This window comes from Pararge aegeria, chromosome Z (genome assembly GCF_905163445.1).
Source record: "Pararge aegeria chromosome Z, ilParAegt1.1, whole genome shotgun sequence".
NCBI classification, from domain to species: Eukaryota; Metazoa; Arthropoda; class Insecta; order Lepidoptera; family Nymphalidae; genus Pararge; species Pararge aegeria.
The window spans coordinates 11584951-11609027 of NC_053208.1; the positions used below are offsets into that span (position 1 = coordinate 11584951).

At 35.6% G+C, this 24077-nt stretch overlaps 1 protein-coding gene across 5 annotated transcripts in view; it reads left to right on the forward strand.

Moving 5' to 3' along the window:
- LOC120636171 (protein phosphatase 1 regulatory subunit 12A-like) overlaps nt 1-23838 on the forward strand; it is a 61898-nt gene extending 38060 nt beyond the window's left edge. For 3 of the 5 annotated variants that reach the window (XM_039907509.1, XM_039907512.1, XM_039907513.1), the window contains 7 exons: nt 5257-5428; nt 5768-5910; nt 6931-6990; nt 15595-15750; nt 18060-18143; nt 19112-19210; nt 23608-23727. In XM_039907509.1, the coding sequence (XP_039763443.1) occupies nt 5257-5428; nt 5768-5910; nt 6931-6990; nt 15595-15750; nt 18060-18143; nt 19112-19210 (714 nt within the window). In that variant the 3' untranslated portion in view covers nt 23608-23727. Of the gene's footprint in view, nt 1-5256; nt 5429-5767; nt 5911-6930; nt 6991-15594; nt 15751-18059; nt 18150-19111; nt 19211-23607 lie in introns of all 5 variants that reach the window. The other 2 variants (XM_039907510.1, XM_039907511.1) reach the window with 2 other exon arrangements.
- Nucleotides 23839-24077: the final 239 nt, after the last annotated feature.

Below are 24077 nucleotides of genomic sequence, written 5' to 3' on the forward strand. Positions count from 1 at the left end.
TACATTTAACAGTTTACATTTAACGTTATACTTTAGAACATACCAAGTAGTATTTTTAGAAGGAAATATTAACACCAAAAAGACTATCTTCCAAAAGTTATTTAATTTAATGGGTTCTACGTAAATCTTTAAGTAAACTAGTTATTTTAGTCGTCGGTCGGTGGACCGATGTAAAATTATTAGTTTAGTTTTGGATTTATGTCCTACCAAATTTTACTCATTTTGCAAGGCTTGAAACTGTTTCCAAATAACCTAAGTTTTGGTTTACCAATAACAATTTACTGGCTTGGGACGATATACCAAATCACCCTGTGATCGGTCAAAGGTCCGAGGTTTCGTACGTTAAACCCGTGCACGTTCAAGTAAAAGAAATTCGGAAATAATACATGCATAAGCATGAGACTTGCTTTAAACGATTCGAGAAAATCGGAGTTCAATCAACCCTGTCAACTCTCACACAAGGAAACTGCTTGGTAACTAGTAAATGTTTAACAGTTAAAACATCCACTGATACCTCTAATTGGTTGGAAAATTAACTGGTTTTCAAGCCCTGCAATTTTGTGATTGTTATCATATATATAAATACCAGTATATGTTATATAAATACCATTTCTATTATCCGCATAATATTATTCCAAATTTTGTTGCAATCAATTTTGTAAAATATTCTATTTAAACATCGTAACCCTCTGGAGGTTCCTTTACGATATGCGTATCGTAGGCTCGCAGCGCCCTGAGCGGCAGGGACGTCGCCGTCACGCTAGCGCTGGCGTGCGCGACCGCGACCGCCACCGCGACTATTGCGGCCAACAGTGAGCGGCGCCCTTCTTGGCGGCTGCGACTCGACCCCACTAATAAGGTCCTTTGTCCCACGGTACACTTATACGCAACTATCAATTGCTTTGTAATTAAAAAACTATGAATAAAATTAAGACTCACATAAAGTAACGTTTTATTTATAAATTGAATTAATGAAATAACTTAATTTGTAAAGAGAAAAATAACAAAATGTGCAAAATTGTTTTTGCGGTAAAGTAGAGAAAATACAAATTGGCGTCTGGTTCAGTTATAACAAATATTATATAAACCCGTGATATATGTTAATCTGGCCAATTTCCCGAATTATAGGTAAAAAAAATCGAGATATTTAAGTAATAGTTTGGTTTATAAGAGGTTCACCCTACATCGATGACAGGGGCGCCGTGCGGCGGTTCAATCAATTGCGGTCGATTCGTGTAGCGGAAAAAATCTATTCGAATCTCGTTCTTTAATTTGTTCACCTTCTAGATTTCTAAATGCTTTCTGACTTTTTGAGATTTTAATTTTTATATCACTTGGGCACATTTATTTGGGCAAGGGTTGTCGATGGTCGATGATCGATGATATTTAAACATTAAACATGTCGAATGAAAGTCAAGCCGTATGTGAGAAATGCCTCTGATTTACTAGTTTAGGGGATATGTCCTGTATCACGTCGGGTTTTGGGATGATAATTAAACAATTGAGTTCACATCCTAGTTTATTGGTCCTAAACGGCTGAATAAGTGTTAAAACTGAATGGAGTATTGTTAATGTTATATTTTACATTATGTGCCAATCCCATATACCAATGTGTTGAAGCTCAACGTCCGATTGTAAACTAAACCAGATTCAAGTATTTGGTGCCTTAACCAATATGTATATATTATTTTGCAGTTTCGTAATTTTTTCTTACAAAATTCACATTAACTTATAAATGATGTTTTAAAAAGGTATTTGAGTATTACAAAGCAATTGGTAGTCGTGTTATAGTCACGGGCACTAACACCTTGGGCACACACGCATGATATGAAAAGTACTTCAAAATTGATGCCTTCCGTGCGGCGCTTGGTGTTGTACTATTGAATACGTTTCGACTCAATAAGGTAAAATGTTCTTAAATATATTGTGTACAATATCTAGAAAGTAGGGTAGGACGTAGGGAAGAGGGATGTAAAAAATTACTAATTAGCTAACCTAAGCTCAATCTTGCATCGTATACTGTCTCGACAAGTCGTGATGTCGAAGTCCAAGAACGTTTAGCACTAAAACGACAGATTTTTAAAGCATTAAAAGGTCTCTTAAAATGTCAAGGAATCCACTTACTTCTTCTTGATTTGTTATATTACGAATAAAAGTGTAGAAAGCTAGCGTTTACGTTTCTACGATTGTCAAAGCGCGTGGGAAACTTTGGTATAGTAATATTGTTACGTACACTCAATAGTTTCGAACCATTTGGTAAGATTTTCTGTTGTATTCTCGAGTCGTGGCGAGGTGTTTGGCATAACTGCGAAGCATTGATAGCTCGCGGCAATATTGTGCATTAGGCATGACAGATGACCTATCGGCTTTGCATTCGTTAGGTTGGTCTCCATGAATTGGTATTGATCTGATATAAAAGCTCAATAAAAATTCGGTGATAGTCTAAAAAGCGGTGATAGCCTTGTGTTAAAGGCTTTGGCTTTTTTTTTTAATTTAATCATTTAAACAGTGAAGGAAATCATCGTGAGGATACCTGCATACCTATGAGTTTACCATAAGGTTCTCAAAGGCGTTTAAAGTCTACCTATATGCACTTGGCTAGCGTGGTGTAGTGGATGATGATGGTGACGCAAAAAAAGACTACGTATATGTTATTTTTTTTGCGTCACTATTATATTTTACGTAGTACTTTATAGAGTTCGAAACGTATTTCTTCGTAAAGGCTAAATTGTATCGCGTTGTATTTTGTTTTTATCATAATATTGTTCTAGATTGTCGTATTGTTTCTAAGTGTTTATTAAAACACCTAGCATGTAATTTAAAGATAGGCTACGCCTTATACTGTTTGCAGTGCTCCTTCTATTTCTTAGCCAAATTGGTTTTTTAAATAGGGTTTATATCCTATTCTCGACACATAGTTATTGTAATTGATGTTCATGTCAAACCGTAAATATTTACCGAGAAGTATAGGTTTTTGCGTTTGAGTAGACATATATAGTACTAGCTAAGGTCCGAGGCACCGTTCGCGTGGAGTAAGGTTAAAAAAAATCCTTGGGAGGTCTTTGTATTAAGAATTAGGTTGCATTTGATCTCCTTGCGGAGTGTTAACAAAAGCTCACAGAAAAACAGACATTTGAATTTAGAATATTTATATACTGCATAATGAGTTTTTGGTATTTATGCAATTTTAATAAGTAATCCAAACTTAAAACCGTGAATATAACTACGATGATACCAACATATGTATCTTGGGTATTTATTTATTAAGAACTGATTGACAAATATATTTCCAATAGATACCATAAAATCATATGATTTTTTTGCATCAGTTTACAAAACCGTAAACCAATTCTGAAATTAGCTGTATTCTGTATTTCTTATTCATTTATACAGTCAATTTTAAAATCAATAAATAGTTGTGATAATGTTATTTATCTATCACGATGATGCAATATTCTTATTACTGCCATCTCGCTCTTAATACAAGAACATTAATTATTTTATTTAGCCTCTTTATATTGTATTGGGACACTCTAAAAACCAATTTGGATATACAATTTCTACCTACTGTTATTGTCAATGTGTTGTAAAATGTATTTTTTTTTGTTATCTGCTATATCTATAATATTAACGTTTATTACATAAGATACAATATAAGATATTACATTAAAATGTCTTATGTGATAAATAAATATTTCCTTGTTTGTTTGCTCGTAAACTAAATGTCGAATATGTATGTCATCCATCATCCATCAGTCATCACTGTTGCATGCTTTTTCACTTTCATTGATAAACGTTGTATAGCAATTAATATTCACAAATAGCTTTGTCTTCTTCCTTCTTATGTTAATTACTGTAATCAGAAAGAGAGACAACGGTGTGTAAACAATTTTTCACACCCTATACAACTCTTATCACTGAAGCTGTTAATGTTTAGTATATTATGTGTGTATTGATTGGGCTTTACATTTTGTGTGTGGTATTAAATTAACCCATTGATATACTTTTGTCAATTTTTCAAAAGCACATGTCCTTTCCAAAGGACTACTGTTTTGTTTCGAAAATCTGATATATTGCTCAGAATATAGAAACCTGATGATACTCTATCATCAAAATGTATTCGCCGCAATATAGTAATTATAGTATGTTATACAGTGATCTTTATTATACATATATTTAAAATGGATTATCTTACAGTAGCCTTGAAAGCATATACCCTTTTGTGGATATTTTGGAAATTCCTCTAAATTTATTCATTCGCTCAACGTGTAATGTGAAGTGAAGAAATTTGCAGTGTTTTTTTTTTGTAATCAAGGTGATTTTTCTAAAGATTTTGGACAAACCTAATAATATTGAACACAGTCGTGTTATGCGTCACAAAACTATATTGTATGCAACATTATATAGTATGTTTAAGTCCTTGGCGCTCCTTACGTACGGCAGGAGTATTATTAGAACGGAAATTGAAATGATTGGATTTCCCCTACTGTGCGAAAAGTTCTGTGAGGTAACCCTATAAATTTTGATGGCCTTCAGTGACGGGAGTTATTAGTATTTTTATATTGCTTTACATTTTTACAGCAATAAGAGACAATTGATGTTAGTCCAGTTTCATGTTAGACCTTAAGCCATTACTGAAGACCGTTTCACGACCATCAGACGGACAGACGGCCAGACGTTTTACGCTTGGGAACATTAAAAATTACTTCAGTTTATTATTCACTACTCAATGTTCTGTGTGTTTGGTTGTTCGATGTTGTATGCTATTTATCTTTTATGCTAAGCAAAATATCACAACAAGCTTCAATACCAAGAAACACGTTTTGTTGCTACAGAGAAAGTGAATTTTCTTCAGGAGGTAGAGCTAAAGAATGCGTTCTAATAGAGTCGTAACGACTGCTTTTATTTTTGAAATAAAAGCGGTGGAATTTAATGTTGCAATCTTGAATTAAATATTACTATCCATTCTTATAATTTAAATAATCCATATAATATGTGGCATTGGATGCCTTGTCGAAAGTGCGGATCATCAGCGATGGCTGAGGCAGGCCGGCTTTGCTTACGCGCTAATACTCTAAATGAGTATACAAACATGTTGACTTACTATATACTCATATTAAGCAAATAATTCTTTAATAAGCTTATTGATTAGAATTTTAGCATTGTTGTTGAGATAGATGGAAAATTATGTGAATCAAAGTGAACATGAGTAGCAATTAATTTTGAATGTATAAGTAATGTATCGTTGAATAACAGTTCGAGTTGGAAGACGCGGGTCGGTCTTCGCCCCGGACGACAGCGCCCGCTGCGGAGGCGACAGTCTTGCTACGTCGGCCACCCTCGGCCTCTACTGCCAACACTACCGCTACTGCACCTCCTATCAGTAACACTCACGTCAGTTCCTCGTCGACAGAAGACAGCCGCACCGGTACGTTAATAATCTCTCATGTTAATAAGTCATCATGATAATTACAAAGTTTTTAATCGATGTATCATGACTTATTTAATTAAATTACTCAGTGCTGGACACTAAGCTAAACCTCAGCGTTTGGGAGGCAAATGTTCTCAGGCCTTGACAGAAGAGCCCGTGACAAACATAGCCTAGTGGTATTTTTGTTTTCATCACCTCACATTGTTAACCATATAAAGAGCAACCTGATAATAAAAATAACAACTTCATACCCAAGCGAGCCTTAGTTGATGAGGATATAAAGGGTAAGCCAGTACCATCTATCATCCCAAATTACTATAACTATTTTTTGTTCAGGTGAAGAGGAAAAAGAACGCGAGAGCAGTTCAGAAAGCAAATCTTCTTCGTCACCTTCAAGCACGCAAGCGGCGCTCAATGTCATACAGCGCAGGCGAAGACCGAAACGACGTTCCACCGGTGTCGGCCATGTTGACATGGACGTGAGTTTGATGTTATCATTGAATAGCGGTTGCTCAAAATTCAATGATGTTTTGAGTTAATCCCATAAATTATTTAATAATTCAACAGTTAATCTTTCACAAATAGTTTTTCCGGTTTAAGCTTCTTAGCCTGAACTAAATTCCAGCTATGTCGCGAGATGTTCGCCGTCTTTACCAGTGTACGTTACGTTAAGACACTACTACAGATTATCGGGCAGGCAAGTTCGGTGATAGGAATCAATTTGATAAATTAAATTGTGCTTTGCCAGCGTACAATTTCAGAGGATGCTGCGATTTACCGAGTCGTATACGAGATAGGAGTTATAAACGCAGATAAGAATCTGAAAAAATAAATAGGTGTTATGAAGAATTCTAAGACCTACGATCAAACAAATTAACAACAATGTTATAAAGTGTTAATTTCTCAAATGTTGCTTAGACTAATTTATGCAAAACTTCCAAGTAGCTTTTTGATGAAAAGGGGAATAATTCCCTCCAGCACGGCTGGCATGGGCAGGAGACAATAATCCTACCGGGGAAAGGATAGAAATGTATCTTCTCCCACAGCTTTATCAACTTTCAGAGCAATGTGGAAATAATATCCACATAATATATGTGTAATAATAAACTGAGGTAAACTTGACCTATTCCATGTTCCCTTGCTTTAGCGGGTAGACACGTTTATTATATTCCTCAGTCAGGGGATATAATCCGGTGATAAAATTTTTGCTAACCTGCTAAGATGCAGAGAAAGCGGACTGAATTTATACAATAAATGATATCACTTGGCCGCGTCGCAATAAACATACGAAATATGTTACATTTGCTGAATATTCTCGTAACTTTTGATTCTTGGCACCTACCTTACAAGGGTCTGTCATGATTTCAAGTTTCCTTTGGTAGTTTTGAGAAAATAACTGTGACTCAACGCGTGAGTAACGTGTTTATAACGGTTATATTTAGATTTATATTAGCGATAGAAGAGTGCTCGGGCTACAGTGTATGGTTTTATGCTTTTAGGATATTGTTAACGATCGCGGCGGGGGCGGCGAAGGCGATGGGGAGGCGGAAAATATTCAGGTGAGTTTTTTTTTTGCTTTATCCAGCTATATAATATGTTATATTATAGTTAAGGGAATCACTTTATCTACACCAACACTTTTAAAATACTTTTAAAAAGACGTAATAGCTTAGTCTACCGCGGTAAGAGAGGAAAGGACGTCTTATGTCGTAGGTTCAAAATGTTGGGCACCTGGTGTTTGTTTAAATATTTATTTGCTAAATGATATTTGTATATTTGCCTCGTTTTTTTAGCGGTAAACAATTTCGTGTAAAGATGACCAGTCTTCGGTAACGAGTATAAGGGGGGGTCGGCCCAAAATTATATTGGGGTGTCTGTAGCGCAAAATTAGTGGTATATACCGTCGATAAATAGTTAAAAACGTCTGTTCTGGATATTATCACTTCATCTTCAAGAAATTATGACGCAGAGCCCACTTCCCACTGCACGGGGCTAAGGCCTGGAATAAAAGCATCCGAGCAGCGGGACTAACTCCTGGTGGTGGGGCTAACTCCTTACTCCGGGCTGGTATTGAATTTAAATACACGACATTTCTCGGCTCGGCTCGGGAATGGAACCCACTACCTCGTGATCCGTAGTTGCACACGCTAACCACTAGATTAAGACAATAATTATCACTACAAACTGGCGAATATAATCTTTAAGGCATTGGAGCAGTATTGAGGATTGTAAGCTCAGTAAGTAGCTCATTACCTCTCATGAAAGAAAAGTAACTCATTCTCTCCCATAAAAGAAAAGACTTGCACCCAATATTGATACATTTATAGGCAGAGAACAAATTGTCATGCACTGCAGAGATATCCTGGGATCTTGTGCAGTCCGCCAATTTGCATTATTTCAGTGCGTTTGTAATAAAATAAGCTTATATGAGATATACTTTTTTCCCCGACAATGAGTGAATAAGTTGGTACTTGGCGACGTACAAAAATTACGTGAATAAACTTCTTTGAAAACATCACAAATAAAGTTTTGCCACTTGAAATGAGTAATCGATTTTAATGATTATCTCTGCCAAGTGTTTCGTTTGAAAGCAGAGGAGTGTTATCAAAATAAAATGCTCTCATAAATTTAAAGACTCCATTTATCCGTCACTCGGACGTCTTGTGAAAGCAAACACAAATAGAATTTATTGTTGTCAGAAGTGAGAAAGTCCAGTTCATACACCTTTCGTGTACCATCGTTGGTATTGCTGAAATCAGGGTTATAAACACAAGATTTTATTTGTGTTTAATGTTATGTCTGAATATGGCCGTCCACAAGGCTATCACCGCTTCAGCCCATTGAAGTTTTGGTAGTAGTTACGTGCGTTTTCAGTTTTAATAATTAATATATAACTTGCTAAAACGGTGAAAAGAAAACATCATGAGGAAACCTGCATGCCTTCTCAGAGTTCTCAAAGGTGTGTGAAGGCTACCAATCTGCACTTGGCCAGCGTGGTTGACTACGGATTAACACTTCTAAACCTTTGCCCTGTTGGGTTACTCATTTGATGATAATAATGATGATGATGGCCAAACATTTTCAAAATCGTCTGTAGTTAATCAAACCTGTGCATACCGCGAAGAAATTCAAGTTTGGATCGTAAGAAAACAGATGACGCGTTCTGTGGGGCTAGAGCATATGCAGAAGAAAAAAATTATCCCCCGATTATATCCACTCAAGGATAAAATTGTATCTCCACCTGCCAAAGCACGGGAATAGGGTGAAGAAGAAGTGTGCAACCATTTGTCAGTAAATTATTGCTCTAAGAGAAGATAAAAATGTGGGAAATGGATATCTCGATCCAAAGCAAAGCGCTCGGTTTTAATTGTATGCAATTTTATTCGTTTGTTTAATTTACAAGACAATCTACAGAATATCTTATATTATTTATTGAATTTCAAGCATTTTGGGATCTGCAAATTGCATGGTTCGTCAATGGAAGTCAGTTAATAAGTAATTTAACTCGCAAAAGAAAGAGTATGTTTAACGAGAGTCCCTTATTTTTGAGAACAACTATAATTAGATTGTTTTTCGCATGAAACAGAAATCTCATTCATCACCTAGAATTTTATAAATGTGTTTATTTATTAAGAAGCTTTAGCATTGACTTACACAAATTTTTATTTTAAAGCATTCATTTACAAGAAATATCTCAAGTCTGGGACAAAAATTAAAATTACTGGTGCGTAGAAATGTAGTCTATAAATTTGCTTAATTAAGTTCTGGTTATAACCTTCGCAGCAGGTAAAATACTTCGTTGGACCATTTTACCTCGGACCTAGAGGTAGTTGTGGCCATTACTAGGGCCAAATCTTTAGATATAGGGTTGACATACAAAGATATTCAGCCGGTTGGCGCAGTGGGCAGCGACCCTGCTTTATGAGCTCGAGGCCGTGGGTTCGACACCCACAACTGTAAAATGTTTGCGTGATGAACATGGATGTTTTTAAGTGTCTGGGCGTTTATCTGTATATTATAAGTATTTATGTGTATTATATTCATAAAAATATTCATCAGTTATCTTAGTACCCATAACACAAGCTACGCTTACTTTGGGGCTAGATGGCGGTGCGTGTATTGTCGTAGTATATTTATATTTATTCTATGCCCCAGCCTGTAAATTTAGAAATTGGCCTTATTGAGCCCCCCTTGTTTTGTATAGCACGTTAAGCTTTCTGTCGTTACTGTCAATCTTCTCGGAGCAGGATAAAGGGTTTATATTTTAGAGCCCTCGCATATGGAAGACAAGTCTTGCCCCACCAGTATAATTTAATAATCGTTGCAACTGCAACTGGACTGCCTACAAAAAGCTGTGATACGGTCCAAGTTTCGTGCTTGTGTTTAGCGTGATTGCTTAGAAGAAGCATATTCACTCTTCTTTTGAATAAAACCTATATTGTGACCCAGGAAGGCTAAAGCTAGATGATCGATCCAGATTTTAACGGTGCGTATTAGAAACTAGTAACTTGCAGGTTTCGATATCGATATCCAACCATATATCAATATGGATGGATATGGATGGATATCGTTCAAATCGACTACACACTGTCCTAATTCTTTTCTCTTTCCAAATCTTCGATATCTTTTTAACGGCTGATCTAATCTCTTTATGAATAGAAAATAAATTATCACCGTAATCAAATGTTGTGTAGGCGCAAGATTTGAAACTAGACAGTATATGCCGCATTGACGTAAGCAAACAAAAGAGCGGGTGTATTTTGGGGCCGTTACCGCAGACCCGTTGAAGGCGCGGTCTGACATTAATGTTGATATACTAATGCTATCTTTATGTTTCTCGGTTGTCTAGTAAGTGATTGCATGTTTCGACTGTGTATCTCGAGGTTCGATTCCTTCGTTTGACCAAAAAATGTTACCTAGGTATTGGATTTTCCGCCTGCCGTGGTTCGCCGTGCCTCAGTGACCACGTGAAGCCTTCGGTTCGGACCGGAAAACCAGCATTTTAGCAGAGCGGTCGGTCCATGCTTTAATTCCCTCACTTCAACCCAAATTGCATTGGTGTAGCGGGTTTGGTCCATGATCCGATGTCCGGCTATGAGACTTAAATAGTCTAAGTGGATCTATAAGTACTAATAACCCCAGTAGTGTTACTGGTCTTATAGTCCTAGTGTTTGTTTGTATGGTTGTGTGGGTCTGGGTTCTCTGGGTCGCAGGTCAATAGTTGTGAGATATATTATGTTTTCAGTCAATCCACTCTCAGTTCCAGGCCGGACTATAACAGGTATAGGTGCTTAACTCGTATTAATGTAGTGAGAAGTTTCTTAGGTCTAAACCTCTCTTCTAAGAAAGAGAGACAGCCCGTACCATATATGTAACTTAGATGTCGGAAAAAAAAGAACGATGGATTCGCCTCTGCCCACGACGCTTAAGGTAGCTCGGCTCGGCTTTGCTTGCGCGTAAATATTAGATTCAAATTTAAAATATTTTTTCTGATGACTAATTGCCTATCAAGTAGCGACTGAAGCCGACGTCAAAATTTATTTATATCGTTCACGCAGTTTTAGTATCGCTTACATTATTCCTTGACCGCTGCGTTTGAAACCACAATCTCGTATCATCTGTTTAGCAATAACACGAATATATTATAAAACGTGTTTGAATATATCCGTTCATTTCGTTGTTAACAATTATCTAATTAAATACTAAAGAAATAAAACAATAATAGTGAACGAACTTTTCGAGTTAAGAATTTAAACATCACTTACTTAAACGGCGAAGAATCGTGTGAGATTTCTTTATAATTACCTTAAAGGCGTGTATAGTCTACCCATCTGCACTTGGTCAGCGTGGTGGTCATGATCAAAACATATAATAAAATTACAATTTTAAACATATAAGTACAAGTATTTATTTTTAAAGTCATTATTACCATCATCATATCACCCTATTATCAGCCCAATTCAGAATACGGGTCAAGTCTCCAGCACGAATTTAGGACCATTCGTCACGACTAAGGTGTATGGATTTACGAATAACGTCTAGCCGACTACATACTAATGTGGTTCAGGCACGGAAATAGGATACGTAAAAATGGTACAGTAAAGTTGGGTCACTGACATTCTTTTGGAAGGAAATAGCCGATAGTGAAAAATAAGACTTATATTTTATTCGTTCCGAATGTTATTTTTGATCTCAATAATCGCGCAGTAGGCGATTTATACAAATTTCATAATAATGACAGTTGTAATAATACGTAATTTTATTGTTTATTACACTTAAAAACCGTTAATGAATTAGTAATGCGTTTAATGGCATTCACTTGTGTATTGCCAATTGCCATAGATATTTTTACGGTATGAGTATATAGAATGATAAGTTAAGTCTTGGGTTATCTTAACTGTGTTTCAATGTTTCTATTCTGTTGTTACAGTATTTCAATAATTACGAAATACATAATTTGTGAACTATAAACATGTAAAATGGAACAAATTCCTGTTTTAATTTATAGTTAATGCATTAAAGTCTATGTCACAGTGACCGCTTAATCGATATTCTAAAGTGTCTACCGAAATAAAGTCTTTTGTAACACAGTTTCTCAACTATTTCTGTGGGTTTCGAATGCGTCGTTGAAAATTCCAGTCAGCTACTAAGGTTAGTATTTGGGTCAACAGAATTCTGAACCAGAGCCGCGTAAACTTGAAAATAGATTTTATATTTAGCTCTAAGATAATAGGCCATTTTATTGAGATACAAAAATAAATAAATTCTACAGTCAACGTATAGAACACCAAAGATGTAGGAGATAATTGGGCGAAGGACATAGTAGGTCCGGAAGAGTCTTATCTGACGACAATTAAATCTTCTCTCTAGTTAGCAGTCCCACGTTTCGGAAGGAGTAACATACCAGTTCAGATATTTAAAAAGACAAAAAAAGGCAAAAAAAGTTTTTTTTGTGGCTAGCTTGAATCGAAGTTCGCGAAACCTTAAATTTCTTCACAACTAATGTTAATTAATTTAAGTTCAAGGACATGGAAGGTGAATGTTAAATAAACTGAATAACTTTAGTTTTTTATTTATTCGAATATTGATGGGCCGCTAAGTGACAATGTAATGATATACACCTATTTCACTTACATTACCAGTTCCGGCAGTGACGTTTGGACGGACAAAGCGCCACAATGCTTTTTTACCACTTTGGTACGGAACTTTAACAAGACTTTATAATAGACAAACACGACGCCAGTATAATATTATAAGATAGGACATTCACAGCTTTGATTAAAATATTCTTTTATCATACTTAAATTTACTTAAACACACATAGGCGTAGGATTAAAAACTCGGACAAATTTGTTTCGGTAATTTGTCCGAGTTTTGTATTAGGGAAATAATCCGTCCGCGAATTCGAGGAAGGGGGGAAAAATCGGCCTCCCCAAAGTTAAAACTAAGATATAACCTCTGATAGATCGATTGTTTGGTATGTCAGCACTATGACCACAAGGTATAATGTAGGATACTTATACTGGTGCCTATTACATACACTTAAAAGAGGTTTTATTGTTATAAATAATTAAGATATCAACGTTTATTACTGTCGTTATTAAATTAAACCGTCAGAAGTGCTGTTGGTTTTGTTTCTGAGTGTTCCTTTTATCCGTGACGGATGACTGTTTATGAAAATTTATTTGTGTTTGGTATAATGTATGATGTTCGTCTGTTCGAGACGCGCGAGCTTATTTATAGTATGGGTTACCTGCATTAGCGGGGCGGGACGCACGCATACACGCCAAAGTAGTACGACCTTCGATTCCTGAAGCTCGTATTGAAGGGAATTATTAGTGATTGACTGGCAGTTGTGGTAATAATAGAAAAACATGTAATGTTTATTTGTGACGCTGTCCTTGAGTTGCTTTCAGGACGTTGGTTCGCGCTTCCCAGCTTACGACAGTTTTGTTATATTTACAGGTGATGATTTCCTCACGTGTTGTCTTGAATATCGCCCTCTCGCATAATTATTTCACTACGTCACGGGTGTCTCGCTCACACAAATCTACGTTGAATGTATGAACCGGTGTTGAGTGTGGGAGTTAACAATATTTTCACTCTGTGTTGAGATTTATAAGTCGCGGAAAACAGTCAGTGTGTTTTGAAACCGCAGAACGAACGCTCGTGTGCTTTTCATATATGACCGGGCGATAGTGATGTGATCAAAGATGAGTCGGAAACAAGATAGATATACTTCGCGGCCACGCAGTCTTACCTCACATTATGGCTCTTCACCGAGCATGTTGGGTTCTATGATTGGCGGACAATACAGCAGTCCTTATTCCAATAGTTATTCGAACGTGTATAGTCCGGGGACATACCGAAACTATAATCCATACACTATCGGCTTAGGTAGGCCTTCTAACATGGGTATTTACGGTGGTACTAGTTCGGGTTACGGTGGTGTATATTTAAGTGGAGCTTCCATAGGATCTCTAAATTTGATGACGCCAGTGTTAAAAAAAATAGATAAGAAGTTGGTTGCCAGTCAGAAAAACTTTAAACCAAAACCTGTGCCACTACTACCGGTCAAAGCACCGCCAGAGGCATCGCCGGAAAAAGAAGTTGAGGCGCCCCCTGTGAGGCCGGAAAGAAAATCGCGTACGACGAAACGAAATAATGAACTCAACAAGGAGCGGTCGCGTTCGCTCACTGATCTCGACTCAGTGGCGTCATTCACATCACGATCACTGAGTCTCAATTCACTCGCTTCAGATGGGTATTGTGTACGTTAAGTTTTTAAACTATATACTATATATTTCAAATTTTAATATTATTATCTTAAATAGTATTTCGATTATGAAATGTATTGTAATTAGTAGGTAGGTAGGTACATTAAACGACAACAAATTATTATTAAGAGAATAGGTATCAACATATATCGAACGTGATATTTGTTTACAATCAAGGAGTTTTATGAATTGAATGAGCCCAGAATTTATCATATTCCTTTATTTAAACTTCGGTTTAAATGTGTATCTCTCTTTCTGCCCGTAAAAGTCCCATATAAACGGTAACACGTGCATTCTGGATGAGAACATTACATTTAATGCTTTTTTTTATTTATCTACATGATAGACCTTAACTGCAATCTCACCTGGGGGTAAATTACCATTCCAGATGGCAGCGTAATTTTTCGGTTTCTACGCGGTATCGTGCCGGATCGCTGAATATCTTCTTAGCGGCACATCTTTGTCGGCAGGGTGCTTACCCCGGTTAAACCAGACAAAGTTATATGATTTTATCTTTTTTTTTTTTATGTATAATTATTTTAAGTTAAGTTTTTATTTAAGTCAGACAGTCATTAAAGACTGAACGCACCACGATTTTTTTTTATGACACGATTTATAATCGCGCTACAATACTCTTTTTAAGTCGGGAAGTGTGTGCACTTTAATATTTACTCATTTTACTGTAGCTATTTAAAAAAGCAGTGCTCGTTAGCATTTAAAGGTGTGAAATAGTTTATAATTGTTTGTATAGGAAAATGAACGCATACTGACTACTTTAAGTTTGTAATTTGTAAACAATGTAGACATCTTATTTAGCTGTTAAGACTATCATTAATGCCAAATCTTTACGGGAATGCCGCCGTAACTATAACGGTAACTAAGAACTTTCACGTCCATCTATCTAAAAAAAAGGTCACATCTATTTAAAAAAAAAGTCACCTAACCAAATGCCCCGGAAGTCATAAAGGGAATAAAGCCGATAACCCATCATTAAAATGTGGAAAACCGTTATTTAAATGCAAGTATAATATAGTATAGTAGATTTACGTCAATTTACAGTGAAATGCCTATAAAATATATCTCAACGACCCAGCGTAGTTCTGTAAACGGAATTGGATTACTGAGAAATTTGATATTATGAAAAAAATTTAAAAGCCACTAAGCTAGGTATCTAAGCTAGATGTCTACAATTAAAGTACATGAAGACGAAAAAAAAGGGTGTGAAAGTTTAAAAATTTAAGAAGCGTATTTTTATAATAAAACTTTTCCTCATTTCATTGGAACTGAATAAAAGGCATCAAGAGAGTCTATTTGCATTTCTGTTCTAATCTGGTAGTTCTTCTTAGGATGTGTCTTCGTTTATTTAAAAGCGTACTTATTTTACAGTCTGGTAGCGAACGCACTGAAGACGGCGAGGACCGGGATTACAAAGCTCTTTACGAGGCGTCACAGAGCGAGGTGCGCCGTTTACGCGCTTTGCTGACGACGTCCGAGCAACAGTTGCGAGACGCTCGCGCTACTATCACCAGGCTTTCGCAAGTGGTATGAATCAAACAATTACCTTATACATAAAATTCGTAATTCTTCTCTTCCTAAGCTGTTTCTCCGATTTTTATTTACTACAAGGTCTCAGCTCACCTTCAGAGCCACTAGATGACGCTGTTATCAAAATCTAGAATTTACTAGTTTCTTATAGGTGCTAGCGAGCTATGCGGCAGTCAATGTTTACTTACCCGGCCTGCTATTATATTGAAAATGCGAAAGTAAGTTTCACGCTGCAACAGAACAAAACATCTATGTTATTTCTTCCATATATATGCCAAGATATGGGCGGGAGAATGAGGCTTTTCTTCCTCTAATTTCGAAAAAAACGTACAGTTATTGATTTTATCCAAGCGCCGTTATGTCGTTACCTCTTCATTGTAAAATGTAAGAATCGACTTTTATGACATTTTGTATATAAATTAAATAATAAATACTACAAATAATCTTTATGACAAGTGTGCCTAACTTACGTACTCTTTTAAAAAACAATTAAATGCTGATTCTACTGATAAGAAGCAGATAATAAAACTGATTGTGTTCCAAAAACTAATATATCTGTTACAGTTTACTTAACAGGTAGCAGTAAACTGTAAAACCCTGTCAATTGAAATGGAGAATCGCATTAGTAGGGAAGCAGTAAATCACAAGTGATTAGTAGATACATGCGAGTGAAGCCAAATGCAGTGCTAGTATATTTATATTAGGCGTGTTAAAAAAACTGAAAGATGTTTAGAAAACATTATGTGAAATGGTGTTTATCATAAAACGGAGCTTTTGTTTCGAAATCACATAATTAATTATTGTATGCTTTTGTTTTCCGTCACTTCTCCGCCACCATAGAGTTAATAAATTTTTCGCCTGTTCATGAGAATTATTAATGAACATTTCCATATAGCAAATATGTTTAATAGATCCTCGCTGGTGTGTTCCCAAGATTAAAACAGAGACTAAAATGTTAACAAAATTTTAACTAAGATTATAGCGACAGATTGCTATGAAATGTTGTCAGTTCTGTATAATGTAATAGTCACTTAGTTATTTTCAAAAATATAGTATCACAGACGTGATGATAAACAATTAATAAAACCCGCAACGCTATTAATACACTCGTTCAGCTATTAGCGACATACTAAGAATTGCGCTGCGATTTTGTTATTAATTTTGTTATTATGTGTAGTATTTAAGACTGTTGGTTTCTATGACGAAGTAAAAGCAATTTCTTTGTATTTTCGCGTCATTAATATTACTTATTACATTAGTGTCACACATTAGTGACACCTACACTTACACCATAATTTACAATACTATTTCACATTGAATGTGAAAGTATTTGTCGATGTTTTTAAGTAAAAGTCACTCGGGCGTTACTAAAATTTGTTAAGTGAAAAGAAAATAAAAAATGAGCCACAGAATGCATATTGTGCGCGAATATACTTCAGTGCGTATCAGGACCTTAAACGGTTTCAAAAATTAACTTGGGTTAAACTGCGGTTGGAAACTAGGAAAATATACTTTAACCTTAAAAAAATTTAAAATTTAAATTAACTTTTCCGTACAATAACTCGCCTTTATATGACGCAGTGCAGAGATTGCCTCTATTGGCTAATATTGAAGTTTATCACCATTACATACTCGGCTGCACCTACAGCCTATAAAATAAAATTGAACTCAAAATAAAAATACAAATTTAAATTAAACAATCATTCAAAAATATAATCGATTCTATATTTATTGTTCACGTCCCATGCTAGTAGAGAATAATCTGTCACAGAAACAAAAGAGCTAGTTGTCCTGACACACTAATCCAAGAGACGCGTACGATAATAGTTAGTCTACATGTTTGGCGCGTGGCTCACGACCGTGACACTTGTAAATTCATATATACGCGCCCCTATTTCCAATCGTTTGACTAATCTCCGCCCACTGCTTCCCACTAATTACATTTACAGATTCCACTTGACAAATTGGCTCAAATTTGGCTTATCTTTAATCGTGTAACTGCTCGTCAAATTTGCAATGACGCCATTGCACGTACATGATGCGCTATAAATTTCGCTTAAGGTTTTATATGTATGTTATATGGGTAATAAAAAGTCGAATGACGTGCTTTCGCAACGGCGAATTGAATCTTATCTATTTCAAGAGAAACCTTCGGTTTTACTAAATAAACAAATGCATTCATCATGCATGGCAATTGATAATGCAATTTAGACGAAATGTTCACTGAAAACTATAGTAACCTTGTTTATACAATAATTGGAAATTGTTGGAAGTAAATAAAACGATGTTTTTCTTGTGATTTTCAGAATCAGAATTCGCTGTCCGAGATAGAGAAGCGAGAAAAGAGAGCAATGGAGAGGAAGTTATCTGAAATGGAGGAAGAATTGAAGGTAAGGGTTAGTACACGTTTTAACACCATACCACACTTACACTATACAATTCCACACTCCAGGAGATTAAAAATACATATAAAGATTCAAGAGAGAGAATTTGAAAGCTTTTAGGCTGATAAGGTGGTCGCACATTAGTAAACCGAGAAAGACGTAGAATTTTCCTCAAGTTAATGGGCCAGTGTAGACACTTCTGAATTTGCGCAGCCAGCCATGTAGCGTGGGGTTTTGGTAGGTGCGATAAGAATTTGGTCCATAAATAATTGAAATGTCCATAAATGTTGCAGAAGATTTAATTTAATATTAGAAGCATGTATTAATAAATGATAGAATTATTTATGATTAGATATAATCCGATTGGCTAATGTTACACACTATGATGTACAGGAACTTTGGTCGGATAACATAATTTTGCCTCGGATTACATCATCCGAGATTCTCAGTTAGATTTTAGCTTTATTCAGGTTAATACTTCGGTCTCTAATGTACACTTTTCTCTTAGATCTTGTATGAGGCAACTCACATACAAGATCTAACAGAAAATGTGTCTGACGCTTAGTAGTTTTTTTTAATACAAATATTAAATATAACTTGAAATATGAATATTCTTAAAATAAGATATTCCGAAATTATTGATTTGCAGAAATTAGGCACTCTCCTTTTTAAAATTTTAACATTAGCTAACTTACGAAAATGGGTTCCCATATCGCGGGTGATATCTTATTAGTTTTTACGACTGACTTTTAGCTTATCGCTTAGTATGTTATCGATCGAAGGTTTAGTAGTTTGAAATAGTCGCATCGGCCAGCCAAAACCCTACCTACGCGGCATAGCTTTTGTTTCAACTTAAAGATGAAATCATTCTAATGTGCGTCCGACCTATAGAGCTAATGGTGGACGACAAGATGGCGCGAACATTGCCGCCAAAAATTACATAACGAGTTGTAATATAGCTGTTCGTTTTATAGCAATTGCAAAAACTAAAAGCCGAGAACGAAAGGCTGAGGGCTGAGAACCGTGCTCTAACGCGGGTCGTCAGCAAATTGACCAACTCTGCCGCCAAATAGGTAAATGTGTTGAGTTGAGCATACGCTCCGTGGAGGCACGTTGCGGCGTAGTCGGGAACTTCTCATACTAAAGTTTTATCACATTAAGTGTGCTTTCGTTTATTCACTACACAGTAGATATTTAGCCGCACACAAATTGCCTTGTGTGATTAAAACGTTACCACTAAAAGTTATCTCGCTAAAGTAGTATATTGTTAGAGAAATTAGATAAATGAATTCCTTATTGTTGGAATTTACAATCATCTATTCAGTTCTATCGAATGAGATGAAATCGATTAAAGTATTTATTTATCATCTTTATTCGGATAGTTATAAATATAATTTCATGTGCACTTGCTTAAGAGTTTGTGAGTTTTGTCGGTTTTTTTAATACTCAGTGTGCGATTATCACGAACGATAGTTATTTCAGTGATTTCTTAACGTCATTATTGCTAAACTTGTGTTGGGGGTTTTCAACTGCGCCAATCTGTGTCCCGCGCGCCACGACCGCGACACCGCAACACTAACCGTGTGCTGTGCTATGGCGAGCATGTTTGATACGTGTCTAACAAGGTACGACTACCCTCGACGATTTGTGACGCGTAGTCGGACCACTTTAGTGTTCTACCAGATAATGTTGTTATGCCATTCTTATACCTGCATCATTATTTTATTTATTTATAAATACAATGTTTACATGCTAAAAGCGTTGACGTTTATCAGTTCTTATTAGAACAGTTCACACCACGCAAGCTCCAATGATTTTAGAGTACTGTAACACTAACGTAGTAGAGCAAAATTAATCTAATCTTGATTTAAAGCTCCTATGAAATTCCGGTTCTGTTGGTTGAATTTCCTTATTCTTAAGTCGTAGATTCCTTACACGGATTTCAACAACTTCCCTGAAGTGTTGAGCGCTGTGGTTGTATAATGGGAAATCTCTGGTTCGATCCCAATCAGGGGCAATTTGGAAATTTATAATTTCTAAATTTCTCTGTCCTGATCTGGCGGGAGGCTCTGGCCGTGGCTAGTTACAACCCTACCGTCAAAGACGTTCCACCAAGCGGTTTAGCGTTCCCTTTTGATTAGGAGTGTGGGTTTAATGTAACTGCCATAAAAGGTTAGCTGGCTACTATCTTAGGCTGCATCACGACTAAGGTGAGACCCATCTGGTGAGATTGCAATCAAGGGCTAACTTGTAAAACAAATGGTTCAGTTTACTTTGACGTTTTGGTGCTTCAATCCATGAAAACTTCCTTCGGTTGCTAGTTGTGCCAATCTCGGAACAATGTTTATTCGAATTTGATTAGCAAACAGAATTCGAAATTACTATACGGTAAAAAAAATGTCGTACCAACCATGTCATAACGTTTATTAACCGGTTAAAATGAGCATTTATTTGTATTCATTGTTAATAAGCTTGTAATGAATTGGTGGTATCGTTATATTCATTTGCTTCTGTGGAAATCAAACTTAAAAAAATTCAAGTAGTCTTGTGATCTATGTCCTCGCTTCATTCATTAAGCTTCGAGTTTTAGCATCATCATCGTCATCATCAGAAGATAGACGTCAACTGCTAGACCTAGGTCTTTTGTAGCGAGTTCAGAAGTCAGTGTTTCCAGCTAGGATCTCCTTACTACCGATTTGGATACGTAGAGATTCTCTGAGCCTCATCTATTTCCAGTTAATTCTTTAATGTTCGAGTTATCTGTTCAATTGTATAAAAAAAACTACATACAATTATATAGGTGAAGCATATAAATAATTGTATTTAACTAACCGGTTAGTACGTTTTATACATTGATCAAGTATATAGGAAATTATATAAACGCGGTTCAAATTTAAAAATGATTAGGTAAATGGCCTATAATAACTTATCTGAAAATTTGTGCTCGTAAAGTGTTGTCCAGGGTGTTGCATGTCTGTCCCATTTAGAAAGAACACTTAACACTTCACATAGAATCATTTCCAAAACTGAGGAGTTTGCAACACAGATATTTACAAATTATGTTTTTATGAAATCACAATGCCGCATTTTTAAAGTACTGTAAAAATAAAACTTATAAGATATTAATTGTAGGTTTTTTTTGTAAATTTTGACATTCGATTAGCGCCAATATTCCTATATACCAGAGCCTTTATTCTCTATGCTATTGTGATCTTAACTGTTTATGAATAATTTGACACATTACATGTGTTGGCAAGTCGAATTGCCTACTCTGATATAAAATATCCCAAAAAAAAAAAAAAACATATGTTTACAACTTTGAACAATTTTTGATATATTTTTATCAAAACGGCTGAAAACGCTGAAATTTATAGTGACAGAATCAGTGTCATGTACAAGTATAAAGTTAAACCAACCCTGAAGTTTCTCTATCATCCCTAATGGAGAAAGATTTCTTTATATATCCATCAGAAATTGTATGACGTATATTTTGACACCTTTTCGTAATAGTAACGAATATTTTTACGTCAGTAATTGGATAAAGTTTGTTACGATTATATGTTGTAGAGATAAGGCTATGGTTTTTTTTATTATAGAAAAGCTTTTAGCTTTACAATAAGGATAAAATAATCTTAATGTTTTTTAGGATTTGTTTTTCCTTATTTTTAATGTCATTTTAAACAACTGCACCCCAAGCACAAAAAAGTATCATACTTGAATTAAATGAAACTCATTCTTTGCTAAAGGTGTGTTAACAATAATATTAAACATTTAATATTATAAAGTTTAATAATAATAATCAAACTTCTACTAAAATAGCATTGTACATAAGGAGAATCTGTAAATCTAGTCAAGGGCTTTTTTTTAATTATGAAAGAAATAGGTATCTATGTATTCACATCATTTGAGTAATTCTCAGAACCTATCATTGCGGAAATCTCTATAGCCCGCATACCTGGATTTGAGCTCTTTCTTTCCAGGCCTCTTCTAAACTAAAGGAGGCCTAATTTGTGTTTGTTAAAACGTTCACAATTGAATTATTATTATTAAACGCATTATGTACATAATATTACAAGCAATAGTATGGTTTATTTTGTTATTGTTTGAATATTATAAGAAATATTATATTATAGGATATTGGAGAAGTTTTTTGTTTGTTTAAATGTTATTGCTAAGAAGTAAAAACAAAATCTTAGTTAAATGAACTCACCTTGTCCAAAACAACACAGGGTTTTTGTACCGAGGCAATATAAGCTTTGAATATTTAATATTTAATATAAATGTGCAATTATGATTGCAATAGTTTAATATATAACAGTTAATTTATGATTTTACTATTATAATAAACTATTGCAAGTTTATGTTTACAAATTGACCCTAATTACAGTAGGTAATATAATTATGTAGACCTTACTCTGCATATCATCTTTTAAGTGCAGGTTAAAATAATAATTATCTCAACATAAAAAAAAAATGTATATATTTTAATAAGTATGACTGAAATCTTCGTTTGTGCTTATTCTGATTAAATCATTTTGTTTAGTTAAAATCTTTGAAGTTCGAAAAAGATTATTTTATAATTGTTCAAAGATGTAAATCAACATCAAAATAAGACGCGAAATGAATCAAGACGTTACGTCGCTTACATTCGCATAGTATTCCTTTCTTGTAATTAATGTCTAATCTGTTGTCACTTGTCACTGAACTAGTGACGCCGCGTTCCGTTCGGCCCGTGTCGGTCGCCGTCGGCTGTTGTCGTCATATTGGCGCCAACAGTTTAAGCGAAGTTTCACGTCATTGTGCGTATATTATATGCGAGAAGAAAGGACTCAAAACTAAGGGTTCGCGGGTTTTCTCTGTTTATGGAGAGGCGGCGGGTTAAACAGAGAGCGGAGACCAAGGCGCTCGTTCACTTAAAGACATACATACGGTAATGTATAGTACCGCTTATGATGCAGCGAGTAGTTAAATGTGTCAAATAAAACGCGTATGAATCAATATATAAACGCTCTTATATTTCTTATTTGATCTCGCGACACGACCTTGCTCTGGTCGCATAGTGCGTCGTGCCTCTGTGAACGAGTTCTAAGGCTGCCAGTCCACCGGAGCGGAGTGAGGCAGCGGAGCCGAGAAACGGACTAATGCGGAGCGCAGTTGCGTACTGTGTCTGGTTCACTTAAGAGCAGCGGAGATTTTGTGCAATCCTATTGGTTAATATTTCTCCGTTTCTCCGTTCTGCTGCCTCGCTCCGCTCCGGTGGACGGGCAGCCTAACTGTCCTTTTTTTCTAGCACGCAAATAATGACATAAATTTTTACACAGTCTTAATTCGTTGCCGTTTTTAGACACGCACGTTGACTGAATATTACTAAATAACTCTTTCTTTTCATCAGCTGCGAACATAGCGTAACCCAAACTTCCTAAAAATGTGAAAAAATGGTGTGCTCATGTATTTATAAATATATTTTCAGCATCAGCAGACGCTTCAGGCGGAGAACCAGCGATTGAAGGACGAGAATGGCGCGTTAATACGAGTGATCAGCAAACTGTCCAAGTGAGCGTTGGGACATAGTAGTATTTGACATTCGTTTCCTAAAATAAATAGTTTGTATATACCTTTGAAAACCTTGATTGCTATATAAGATGTAGTTCAATTTTATAGTCGCCGCAATACAATTATTTATGAATTGATACTTATTATTAATATTTTATTGACATATAAATACAAATACAATAAATAATGATAGATATTATACATAAAAATACATATTATATTTTATATCATTGATAGTGGTTTAAAGGGTATTATTCTTTATTTATATTTCTGTACATTTTGCCAAGACGTGGGCTGTCTCATGGACCTTTGTTTCGTGTTCGGCAGTAGTTTTAAGCGAATAGATTAACGCCGCAGCGTTTATGTATTTTTATTTGAGCGTCTTGT